This window comes from Onthophagus taurus, chromosome 7, assembly GCF_036711975.1.
Source record: "Onthophagus taurus isolate NC chromosome 7, IU_Otau_3.0, whole genome shotgun sequence".
Lineage (NCBI taxonomy): Eukaryota > Metazoa > Arthropoda > Insecta > Coleoptera > Scarabaeidae > Onthophagus > Onthophagus taurus.
This window is the reverse complement of record NC_091972.1, coordinates 3,460,087-3,473,640: the sequence shown is the minus strand read 5'-3', so window position 1 is coordinate 3,473,640 and position 13,554 is coordinate 3,460,087. Positions and strand designations below refer to the sequence as shown.

The window sequence follows — 13,554 nt, the reverse complement described above, 5'->3', positions numbered from 1 at the left end:
AATGGTACGTTATACATTCGCGGGTCGGACGGACCGGAAGTTGAATCACAAAATGTGTTTTGCTTCTAGTTTAAGTCAAAAAACGTGTACGTTCGCTAAAGACATTTTCTATTAAGTTGGTACAGAAAAAAAAATAAAACAAAGGTTGAGTTTTGGATTAAGTTGCGAGTGATATGTGCCGTTGGGAAAACGGATTGCATCCGCAAAATGTAATCACTGGGTTGCTAGGGATGCGTTCTAAAGGTTACGTCGGGTTTGAAACGGCTGTGCAAGATGCATTCGGTGTAATTTGTAGACGGCGAAATGGGTGGGGTTGCCGAGGAAAGAATTTTTAGCCCATCCGAACAATTTTCCGACCAATTTCCTCGAGACAAAAGCTGTATATCAGCAGCGACGCGACGTTCATCTTTCACTTGATTTTTTTGTAATTCTCAAAATTAATCTTTTACATAACTCGATATACTTTTATAACAGATTTTTATTACATAATTATAATTAATTGCTTTATAATTAACTACTCGGAATCAAATCAAATCGCGTATACGTAATTATTCTTTGTATTCTGTAAGTTATATTGGATTACTTTTACGACGAAGTTCCAAAATCAATTACATGAAATGCTTTTCCAAGTTCTCGAGTTCTATATATGATTGTATTGGTGTAACGTTTTTAGTATTTCATTTTTGTCTTCATTGTTGTACTCAACCATGTGAGGTCGCTCCAAAAAAGATATCAAAAATAAGATTTATATCCATCACTTAAAAACTGTACATTACGTTGTTTAGCCTTTCTTATTTGTTTCAATAACGACAAAACTTATTATATTTTTTTATTCTATTTTAACACTTGCTTTATCTAAATCACATTATGACATTCAGAAAAACAGTTTTTTCTTTCATTACAACATTAATAAACATTGCACGCAGTACATTTTGAGTGAGGTCTAGCTTTGGCAGAACAATTTTCATAACTTCGTCTTTCTTTTGAACTTGCGCCGCGACATTTTCGTGGACGTAATAAATTTGAATATTTATTTATCAGACCTGTATTTACAGAACGACAAAAATCTGATAGAATATTGAGAAAAAACATATTGAGCAAAATCTAACATTTTCGCGTAATCTAAGTGTCAAAAAAGATGCTAATTTAAAAATTCCTGGAAGTCGTATTTATTGAAATTAAGGAATGAGACTTATTCTAAATCAAAGCTCAAAACTTTCTCTTTAAAATGATGTATAATAATTGTTGGGTTGGATTGGAAAAATATCGTGGAAAAAAATTTTGACATAAAACTTTTAACCTAAATGTGTCAAAAAGATGCTAATTTAAAAATTCCTGGAAGCCGTATTTATTGCAATTAAGGAATGAGGCTTATTCTATATTAAAGCTCAAAGCTTTCTCTTTACAATGATGTATAATAATTGTTAGGTTGGATTGGAAAAATATTGAGAAAAAAAATGTTGAAACAAAACTTACATTTTCGTATAACCTAAAAGTGTCAAAAAAGATGCTAATTTAAAAATTCCTGGAAGCCGTATTTATTGAAGTTAAGGAATGAGACTTATTCTAAATTAAAGCTCAAAGCTTTCTCTTTACAATGATGTATAATAATTGTTGGGTTGGATTGGAAAAATATTGAGAAAAAAAATGTTGAAATAAAACTTACATTTTCGTATAACCTAAAAGTGTCAAAAAAGATGCTAATTTAAAAATTCCTGGAAGCCGTATTTATTGAAATTAAGGAATGAGGCTTATTCTAAATTAAAGCTCAAAGCTTTCTCTTTACAATGATGTATAATAATTGTTGGGTTGGATTGGAAAAATATTGAGAAAAAAAATGTTGAAACAAAACTTACATTTTCGTATAACCTAAAAGTGTCAAAAAAGATGCTAATTTAAAAATTCCTGGAAGCCGTATTTATTGAAATTAAGGAATGAGACTTATTCTAAATTAAAGCTCAAAGCTTTCTATTTACAATGATGTATAATAATTGTAGGGTTGGATTGGAACAATATTGAGAAAAAAAATTTTGAAATAAAACTTACATTTTCGTATAACCTAAAAGTGTCAAAAAAGATGCTAATTTAAAAATTCCTGGAAGCCGTAATTATTGAAATTAAGGAATGAGACTTATTCTAAATTAATGCTCAAAGCTTTCTCTTTACAATGATGTATAATAATTATTGGGTTGGATTGGAAAAAAATTGAGAAAAAGAATGTTGAAATAAAACTTACATTTTCGTATAACCTAAAAGTGTCAAAAAAGATGCTAATTTAAAAATTCCTGGAAGCCGTATTTATTGAAATTAAGGAATGAGATTTGTTCTAAATTAAAGTTCAAAGCTTTCTCTTTAAAATGATGTATAATAATTGTTGGGTTGGATTGGCAAAATATTAAGAAAAAGAATGTTGAAATAAAACTTACATTTTCGTATAACCTAAAAGTGTCAAAAAAGATGCTAATTTAAAAATTCCTGGAAGCCGTATTTATTGAAATTAAGGAATGAGATTTGTTCTAAATTAAAGTTCAAAGCTTTCTCTTTAAAATGATGTATAATAATTGTTGGGTTGGATTGGCAAAATATTAAGAAAAAGAATGTTGAAATAAAACTTACATTTTCGTATAACCTAAAACTGTCAAAAAAGATGCTAATTTAAAAACTCCTGGAAGCCGTATTTATTGAAATTCAGGAATGAGACTTATTCTAAATTAAAGCTCAAAGCTTTCTCTTTAAAATGATGTATAATAATTGTTGGGTTGGATTGGAAAAATATTAAGAAAAAGAATGTTGAAACAAAACTTACATTTTCGTATAACCTAAAAGTGTCAAAAAGATGCTAATTTAAAAATTCCTGGAAACCGTATTTATTGAAATTAAGAAATGAGGCTTATTCTAAATTAAAGCTCAAAGCTTTCTCTTTAAAATGATGTATAATAACTGTTGGGTTGGACTGGAAAACTATTGAGAAAAAAAATGTTGAAACAAAACTTACATTTTCATATAACCTAAAAGTGTCAAAAAAGATGCTAATTTAAAAATTCGTGGAAGCCGTATTTATTGCAATTAAGGAATGAGACTTATTCTAAATTAAAGCTCAAAGCTTTCTCTTTACAATGATGTATAATAATTGTTGGGTTGGATTGGAAAAATATTGAGAAAAAAAATGTTGAATTAAAACTTACATTTTTGTATAACCTAAAAGTGTCAAAAAAGATGCTAATTTAAAAATTCCTGGAAGCCGTATTGATTGAAATTAAGGAATGACACTTATTCTAAATTAAAGCTCAAAGCTTTCTCTTTACAATGATGTATAATAATTGTTGGGTTGGATTGGAAAAATATTGACAAAAAAAATGTGAAACAAAACTTGCATTTTCGTATAACCTAAAAGTGTCAAAAAAGATGCTAATTTAAAAATTCCTGGAAGCCGTATTTATTGAAATTAAGGAATGAGGCTTATTCTAAATTAAAGCTGAAAGCTTTCTATTTACAATGATGTATAATAATTGTTGGGTTAGATTGGAAAAATATTGAGAAAAAAAATGTTGAAATAAAACTTACATTTTCGTATAACCTAAAAGTGTCAAAAAAGACGCTAATTTACAAATTCCTGGAAGCCGTATTTATTGAAATTAAGGAATGAAACGTATTCTAAATTAAAGCTCAAAGCTTTCTCTTTAAAATGATGTATAATAATTGTTGGGTTGGATTGGAAAAATATTGAGAAAAACAAATGTTGAAATAAAACTTACATTTTCGTATAACTTAAAAGTGTCAAAAAAGATGCTAATTTAAAAATTCCTGAAAGCCGTAATTATTGAAATTAAGGAATGAGACTTATTCTAAATTAAAGCTCAAAGCTTTCTCTTTACAATGATGTATAATAATTATTGGGTTGGATTGGAAAAATATTGAGAAAAAAAATGTTGAAACAAAACTTACATTTTCGTATAACCTAAAAGTGCCAAAAAAAATACTAATTTAAAAATTCCTGGAAGCCGTATTTATTGAAATTAAGGAATGAGGCTTATTCTAAATTAAAGCTCAAAGCTTTCTCTTTACAATGATGTATAATAATTGTTGGGTTGGATTGGAAAAATATTGAGAAAAAAAATGTTGAAACAAAACTTACATTTTCGTATAACCTAAAAGTGTCAAAAAAGATGCTAATTTAAAAATTCCTGGAAGCCGTATTTATTGAAATTAAGAAATGAGACTTATTCTAAATTAAAGCTCAAAGCTTTCTATTTACAATGATGTATAATAATTGTAGGGTTGGATTGGAAAAATATTGAGAAAAAAAATGTTGAAATAAAACTTACATTTTCGTATAACCTAAAAGTGTCAAAAAAGATGCTAATTTAAAAATTCCTGGAAGCCGTATTTATTGAAATTAAGGAATGAGACTTATTCTAAATTAAAGCTCAAAGCTTTCTATTTACAATGATGTATAATAATTGTAGGGTTGGATTGGAACAATATTGAGAAAAAAAATTTTGAAATAAAACTTACATTTTCGTATAACCTAAAAGTGTCAAAAAAGATGCTAATTTAAAAATTCCTGGAAGCCGTAATTATTGAAATTAAGGAATGAGACTTATTCTAAATTAATGCTCAAAGCTTTCTCTTTACAATGATGTATAATAATTATTGGGTTGGATTGGAAAAAAATTGAGAAAAAGAATGTTGAAATAAAACTTACATTTTCGTATAACCTAAAAGTGTCAAAAAAGATGCTAATTTAAAAATTCCTGGAAGCCGTATTTATTGAAATTAAGGAATGAGACTTATTCTAAATTAATGCTCAAAGCTTTCTCTTTACAATGATGTATAATAATTATTGGGTTGGATTGGAAAAGAATTGAGAAAAAGAATGTTGAAATAAAACTTACATTTTCGTATAACCTAAAAGTGTCAAAAAAGATGCTAATTTAAAAATTCCTGGAAGCCGTAATTATTGAAATTAAGGAATGAGACTTATTCTAAATTAAAGCTCAAAGCTTTCTCTTTACAATGATGTATAATAATTATTGGGTTGGATTGGAAAAAAATTGAGAAAAAGAATGTTGAAACAAAACTTACATTTTCGTATAACCTAAAAGTGTCAAAAAGATGCTAATTTAAAAATTCCTGGAAGCCGTATTTATTGAAATTAAGGAATGAGGCGTATTCTAAATTAAAGCTCAAAGCTTTCTCTTTACAATGATGTATAACAATTGTTGGGTTGGATTGGAAAAATATTGAGAAAAAAAATGTTGAAAGAAAACTTACATTTTCGTATAACCTAAGAGTGTCAAAAAAGATCCTAATTTAAAAATTCCTGGAAGCCGTATTTATTGAAATTAAGAAATGAGACTTATTCTAAATTAAAGCTCAAAGCTTTCTCTTTAAAATGATGTATAATAATTGTGGGTTGGATTGGAAAAATATTGACAAAATAAATGTTGGAACAAAACTTACATTTTTCATCTGGACGAAAAAGTTTAAATATACCTAAAAACCCTACAGTGCGGATTGTGTCATTTTTTATACAGATTCTTTCTTGTATAGTAGAAAGAACCGACAGTTCTAAATGCGCCGAATAGATGACTACAGTTTAAAATGAGTGTTTAAAACTATCGGTACTTTAAAGTACCGTCGGTCAGGACACAAAGGGTTAATAAGCCAATTGTTCAATATTTTATTTAACCTTTAGAAACATAAATTAGGATAAGTTCAAGCACCTTTTAAATAGTTTTTTACAATCAAGAAGCAACTGGTTGGAACTATTATAAGCGCGAAGAAGGGTCAATATGTAACGATAGGATTATGCAGAATTGCAACAGATTCAAGTGGTTCTTCGAAACACATTGACTGGTACAGGAATACCTGGATTGCGAGAGATTCCTTCCCAAAATGTATTGAGTATGTTTAAACGCAGATCTTTATAGAGAACATTGTTGTTGCAATGTTAAAAATAAACAAATTTATTGAATAAGTTAATAAGGATAATTGGGTTATTCAAAAAATCTTACGAGTTATAAAAAGTTTTTCTTGATATTTTAAATTAAGCTTAAAATGTATAAATGAAAATGAAAAATTTCCTTAAATAGAATAATTCATTATGCGAGTAGTTATTAAAAATTTAATCTCGTTTAGATTTAACGTTTAAGATTTGATTCGTTACTTTTTTTCTCAACTATTAATTATTCGCTGAATTTTAATTCTTTTTATTACAGTAGTTACTTTTTCAGTGGGGTTTTTCCGACAGACGGAATTGTTGGAAATTATCGCTCCCTCTCTTCTCACTATTTTTTTGTGAAACGTCCGACTGCAATTAACCACTATTCGTGTGACTTAGAAAATCACCGATCTTTCACGTGCAATTAAAAATCGGGGGTATAAATTGGTGACAAATGAGGTAGACGAATGCAGGTTTCCGCCTAGAAGTTCCAATGGGAAAATTAAAAGTGGTGAGCAAAAAACGGGCGGCAAATCAAAGCCAAAGGGAGACAAGTAACGAGGAGTAAAAAAGATAGTCTAATTGTCTACGCTTAGTTACAAACTAGCGACGAGTTCTAGAAAAAGATAAAAAAGAATCTGATATGTCCGTCTGTCTTTGTCCTGTGTTAATTACTGGGTGCTTTTTAAATCTTTTTCAAACTATCCGCAGATGATTGCTGATATACCACTGAAAAGAGGATGGTGTTAGTAATAGAAGTCTTTGAGAAATTAGATATTGCTTGTAGGGAAAACCCTATTTGTGATTCAGATGACGTTCGCAGATAAGAAGGCGAGACCCGAGGAAAACAGATTATCTCAATTAGTCGGCTTCTACCTCCCCATTTCTCGTAGAATTTGCTTCCGCAAAGGTATACGAGACCACGCATAATTTTAACGGAAATCCGGTAATGGCTGATGGTGTGTGTAGCCTGCGGTTTGCCACCGTTAAGTGTTCTAATAAATTATTAAAAGGGTTATCGCACTGCGACAATAGTTTTCAGAAAAAAACAGACGCGAATTAATTGAGATCGGAAATTAACTTCATAAATCTTACTTTGAACGTTTATCCACTTGTTGCTTATAACTTTCTAGATTTATTTGTTCCAATCGAGTAACTAAATAGCTCGTATTTAAAAATAAAACGCAACAACACTCTTTTCATTTAATATTACGTTCATAAACTTTCCGATTCAGAATCATCATGGTACATAGTAACATTATCTTTTTTTAAATGATCCCACTTAGCTCTATCTGTTCCAACAAATATATAATGCATAGTAGCTAAAAATGAAGTAAACGCTAACGTAATCCAGTAAAATCTTCTCCATTGTACTATACAGTGCTCAGTAATGATTACACCTAAAAGTTTAGGTGTTGCCATAACTCCAAATGTAGCTATTCCGTTTATGAAGGCCTCGCAAAACCCCGCAAAATGTGTTGTTAAGTCCAATATGTTTGATTTAATTCCAAGGTTCATTGTGCACATGCTACAAATCGCCATAGCGCTCAAAACTTGAATCATATATATGTTGCATCCTGCGTATGACATCATTATCATTAAAATTGCTGGACTCACCGCGCTAAACATCGTACAAAAAATTCTTAAATGGGTTAATTCTACCTTGTGTGCATTAATACTTATTTGAACAAGTACAGCTGCAACAATAATGCAAAAAAAGTGTAATAAATGAGGAAGGAGCATATAGAAAGCTCCTCTAGTCGCAAGATCCAATCTGACAACCAGTTTTAAGTATTGAGGAAGATACGTTTGATTAATATTTTGCATCCAAAGATGAGCACATTTCCCAAATAGTATCGCAATAACATGTTTATCTTTTATTATTTGAAACCATGGTATTCGTTTTGGAATTTTTGTTCCCAACTCTTTTTCTAAAAATTTTCTTTCTTCTCGTGAAATAAGCGGATGCATACCCGGTTTTGAAAACACCGTGTACATGTGAATTAAAATGTAAAGAAACCCTAAAATTGCGGAAATGTAGAAGACGTTTTCCCAATTGCGGCTTATTACAGTAAAAAATTCGATAAGAGCGTATTCTAATACTTTTGAAAGTGGTCCTCCTGCGTACACAACACCAACAAAAACCGTTCTCCTATTTAAAGGAGCCCAACTTGATATCAATGTCATTATTGCCGGCATTACATATCCACTTAATGAACCACTCACTATATTAAAAATTATCATACCCCATGGTGGACTATTAATTAATAATGAAGGGTAAGAAGCCGTCAATATTGCACTTCCAAGTACACTGAAGAAAACTATGTATCTTCCACCGCTTATATCACATGACATGCCACTAACAAAATGTGCTGTTGCTCTTGCAAAATCATAAGCCAATTTCATGGCATGTTGATGGGATATTGGTTCTGTTATGTTCGATAGAGGTTTAGTTTGTACTTTTTCACTTGGCTCTGGACATTCATTTTTGGTAACATTTTTTGTGTCACCTCCGACGATTTGTATTAAATATGGTTTAATCATTGTTGGTATCGATCTAAACGAATAAAGATTAGCTACTGCTATAGTAAGCATTACTATTACTGTATATCTTGCTGTTATTTTCATGATTTCTTTTACAGTTATCAATGTCAGTTTGACAATAAAATTATTTTTGATGTTTTAACTGGTATTTTTTATAAAGCATATACGAAATAAATTAGCTTATTATATGCGACCTCGGGTAATAAAAGTGCTGACTGGAGCAGTCATGTGAGTACACACCCGATCATGTGTGGGACAGGCTGTACGCCTCTATATTCAGTTGAAAGCATCACCAGCACTGCCGCGGCGTGTTATTTCGTACGAACCGGTCCTCTCTTCGAACAATGCCCGATTGATTGCAAACGAACTGGCGGCATGAAAAATCGACCCCATCAAAACGCAGCGATCAATTGCCTTCTGTGACGTACGAATCTGGCACCAGTTCCTAGAAAATGGGATTCGCAATGGAGAAATAGACGTTTTTATGTGTCATTATTAACATTTTTCTTGAGATCGGTTGAAAAACAATTTTTAAAGAAATATTATACAGTGTATTTCAATTACGTCTTCAGAAGCACGGCTAAACCCGAAACTTTATGCAGCGCTAGACCAAGAATTAGAATCATTCGGGTTTAGCCGTCTTAAGAGATGTACAGCTAAATGCATATGTTTCTAGTTCTAGGTCTAATGTAAGTTCTAGTGACATTGCAAGTGTAAAAGTAGAACTAACATTATACCTAGAACTACAATCATTCGGGTTTAGCCGTCTTTAGAGATGTGTGGCTAACCCCAAATGATTCTAGTTCTAGGTATAGTGTTAGTTCTAGTTCTACACTTATACTAGCCGTCTTTTCCCAAATGAACAGCACCCCAAGGTCAGAGCACTTACGTTTGGACATCAACGGTTGATTGGTCAATTTTTTAGAAAATGTCATGGTAAAACATTTAGAAATATTAAATGATACACGGTTGCTAAGGCACCAATGCTCAACACGAATCAGATTTTCTTGCAAGTGTTCACAATCGCTGAGATCCCCAACAGCCGAGAATAATTTCAAATCATCAGCAAATGCAGCTTCTCACAATCCAAGATCTCGGTTACGTCATTAATAAAAGCCAGGAACTGCAATGGACAGAGGTTGGATCCCTGGGGAACCCCTGAAGTTGGAGAAAATCCTCTGGAAGTGAAGCCGCCATAATTAACAAACTGCTGCCGACCTAGTAAATAAGATTTCATTAACGACAACAGAGGGGCACTTAATCCAAAGTTTTTTCAATAAGATAAAGTGATCCAGCTGATCAAACGCCTTCCGAAAGTCGAGATACACAGCATCTACCTGCCCTCTAGCGTCGATTGCAACAAATTGGGCGAAGCATGTCAGATTGGTGACAGTAGATCGACCACAAATAAATCCGTGTTGGACTGGGCTTATGTACTTATTTAAACGATATGAGATGTGCTTGAAAAGAACGCTTTCAAAAGTCTTCGAGAAACCACTCAGCAGCGATATAGGTCTGTAATTCACAATATCAGCAGGGTTGCCCTTCTTCAAAAGTGGACAGACTTATGACTCTTTCCATAACGACGGAAAGGTAGAAGTAAACAGGACCAGATTGAAAATCGAAAGCAATAGGGCGGCCAGAATCGAAGCACAGTCCTTCCGTAAAAAGCTTGGTGTCCCATCAACTCCAGCGCGTAAGAGTATTTTTTGTATGCTTCAACGCAAGCTCAACCTCCTCCAAGCTGAAGTTCTCCACTGACAAACAAAAACTATGGGCGCGTTCACCAGAGAATTCCGTTTACGTTGGCAAACACAAACGGATTACGATTGCGTTGGTGATTTGGTGACCGGCCAATTTTTCTATAGACATATGGTTTGATAACAACAGATGGCGCTTTAATAACATTTATTTACAATTTTAATTAATTTATAGGTACATACCGTTTAATTTATCATGAAATTCTTCATTTTCAAAGATAATATACACTAACCCATTAAATAAATAATTTCGGGCTTCTGCCATTCTTTTTTGTTGATTTTAAATTTAAGATGACACAAACACCAAACACCGTTTGCGATTGCTAACGGAAAAATCATACGATTGATAAAATGGCGGCCGTTTACCAAACACGTTTGAAGTTAGGGTTGCATTCACCAGAAATGTTGCCAACAGTTTGGTCTCCGTTTGCAAACGTTGACAGTTGGTGAACGCGCCCGTTGATAAACTATGAAAACTATGACTCAAAATAATCAGCAAAAGGGTCCACAATACTTCGACCCGAACTGAACTCCAGGTTTCCATTCGTCATAAGAAATGCGAGTACCGACCTTCCGTGACCGAACATAGGTCCAGAAGGTGCTGGGATCAGAAATCAAAGATCGCTCAACATCGTTCATGGACGCATTATATGCATCGGTAATAAGGTGTTTCGATAGAGAAAGATTCATTCATGCGAATACAATACTTTTCCTCCTTCGTGAACCAAGCAGGCCAACGACGATTCGTAGAATCTCTCACAGTTTTAGGCACTGCGTATAGTGTTAGTTCTACATAGTAACAGTGCAAGTGTAAAACTAGAACTAACACTACACCTAGAACTAGAAAGTTTCGGGATTATCCGTTTTTAGAAACGTACGGCTAAACCCAAATGATTCTAGTTCTAGGAATAGTGTTAGTTCTATACAGGCTGATTCATTAGCTCTATGACAAACTTTGGCAGATGAAAGGTGATGCGATTCTAAGGAAAAAATGTTATATGAATATGGGTCCGATTCATTTTGGTTAAAGAGTTACAAGCCTTTGAAAATTTTACACAGTTTAATAGGCATATGAAAATGTAACATAAAAAATAAGTTTAAAAATTACAAAAATTGTTCGAAATGTCCGCCTAGAGCTTGAATGCACGCTTTACATCGACGAAGTAAAGATTTGCAACAATCGCAACAATAATTATGAAACACAAATACAGAGTTGGCTGTGATAACAAAACTGAGTTGTTTATGTCAAACATTTCAATTTACTCTATTCTGTGTGTTTCAAAGTTTATAATTGTCAGAGTTTTGATCGAAAACGAAAATGCATGTATTTACGACTGAAGAATATGCAGATATTATTTTTGTATACGGGCTTTGTAACGGAAACGCTCGGCAAGCAGCAAGAGAATACCTTCGTAGGTTTCCAAATAGACATCAACCTGCCCATACAGTGTTTAGTGCATCATTTCGCAGACTGAGAGAAAGAGGTAACCCCGCTCCACTACATTCCGTTCGTCCCCATGATGTGAATGTACAAAATGAAGAACGTGTTATTGATTTAGTACTTGACGACCCTTCAATTAGTACTCGGCGTATAGCGAGCATGTTACAAATATTCCAAAGTTTTGTATGGCGTGTATTGAATCGAGAAATGTTACATCCGTTTCATCGCCAAAATGTTCAAGCATTACATCCTGGAGATACTGAGCAACGCTTAGCATTTTGCCACTGGATTATTCAGCAACATGCTTAAAATAATAACTTCATTTCCCAAGTTCTGTGGTCTGATGAAGCGTGTTTCACTAGGGACGGCATAAATAATTATCATAACGAACATGTGTGGTCCTTGCAAAATCCACATGGAATTAGACCAGGAAGATTTCAGCAACGGTTTAGTGTAAACGTTTGGGGTGGCATTTTTAACAATTCTTTGCTATCTGTATGGGTGATAAATGAACGCTTAAATGTAAATATGTACAGATAACCTTTTCGATTTTATCGACGACGTACCACTTCCGGTAGTCTGGCCACCACTATCCCCAGATCTAAATCCGCTGGATTATTATTTCTGGGAACACATGAAGCAGCTTGTGTACCATGTAGAAATTACTACCCGTCAGCAACTACTGGACAGAATTCAAGATGCAGCTAATAGCATACGGAATGATCCAAATATCATACGTCGTGTGATAGAATCTTTACTTCGTCGATGTGAGGCGTGCATTCAAGCTGAAGGCGGACACTTCGAACAATTTTTGTAATTTTTAAACTTATTTTTTATGTTACATTTTCATTTGCCTATAAAACTGTGTAGAACTTTCAAAGGCTTGTAACTCTTTAACCAAAATGAATCGGACCCATATTTATATAACATTTTTTCCTTAGAATCGCATTACCTTTCATCTGCCAAAGTTTGTCATAGAGCTAATGAATCACCCTGTATAGTAATAGTGCTAGTGTAAAACTAGAACTAACAGTAGATCTAAAATTAAGAAACATTCGGGTTTAGCCGTGCGTGTTCAGAAACTTTCTAGTTCTACGTCTAGTGTTAGTTCTAGTTTTAATTGTTATGCAGCGCTAGACCAAGAATTGGAATCATTCGGGTTTAGCCGTCTTAAGAGACGTACAGCTAAACGCAAATGTTTCTAGTTCTAGGTCTAATGTTAGTTCTAGTGACATTACAAGTGTAAAACTAGAACTAACACTATACCTAGAACTAGAATCATTCGGGTTAGCCGTCTTTAGAGACGTGCGGCTAAACCGAGATAATTCTAGTTCTAGGTATAGTCTTAGTTTTACATAGTAATAGTGCAAGTGTAAAACTAGAACTAACATAGATCTAGAACTAGAAACATTTGCGTTTAGAATGTTTCTAGTTCTAGGTCTAGTGTTAGTTCTAGTTTTAATTGTTATGCAGCGCTAGACCAAGAATTGGAATCATTCGGGTTTAGCCGTCTTAAGAGACGTACAGCTAAGCGCAAATGGTTCTAGTTCTAGGTCTAATGTTAGTTCTAGTGACATTACAAGTGTAAAACTAGAACTAACACTATGCCAACTTAAATGTTGGGTTTAAACATCATTTATAGAGGAAAGGTTACTAACTCCATCTAGCGGTAATAAATCATAGTATATAATACTATGATTATACTCTACTACATATAATACTCAGCACGTCTCTATAGACGGCTAAATCCAAATGATTCTAGTTCTGGGTCTAGTGTTAGTTCTAGTTTTACATTAGCACTATCACTAAAACTAACACCAGACCTAGAACTAGAATCATTTGGGTTTAGCCGTCTATAGAGACGT

At 32.9% G+C, this 13,554-nt stretch overlaps 3 protein-coding genes across 3 annotated transcripts in view; 1 reads left to right on the top strand and 2 right to left on the bottom strand.

Annotated features, from left to right (window-relative positions):
* Positions 1-13,554, top strand: part of LOC111422118 (Neuropilin and tolloid-like) — a 198,194-nt gene that overhangs the window by 7,691 nt on the left and 176,949 nt on the right. The gene's annotated exons all lie outside the window — the stretch shown is intronic.
* Positions 1-13,554, bottom strand: part of LOC111422078 (general transcription factor II-I repeat domain-containing protein 2-like) — a 50,516-nt gene that overhangs the window by 742 nt on the left and 36,220 nt on the right. The window lies entirely within an intron of this gene.
* On the bottom strand, positions 6,122-12,939 carry LOC111415220 (putative inorganic phosphate cotransporter). The gene has a single exon (XM_023046783.2). It carries the CDS (start codon positions 8,570-8,572, stop codon positions 7,160-7,162), a length of 1,413 nt encoding a protein of 470 aa, XP_022902551.2. The 5' UTR covers positions 8,573-12,939; the 3' UTR covers positions 6,122-7,159.

What these genes read in the sequence shown, in the direction of transcription:
- LOC111415220 (XM_023046783.2), bottom strand. Translation starts at nt 8,572, where the DNA reads ATGAAAATAACAGCAAGATATACAGTAATAGTAATGCTTACTATAGCA.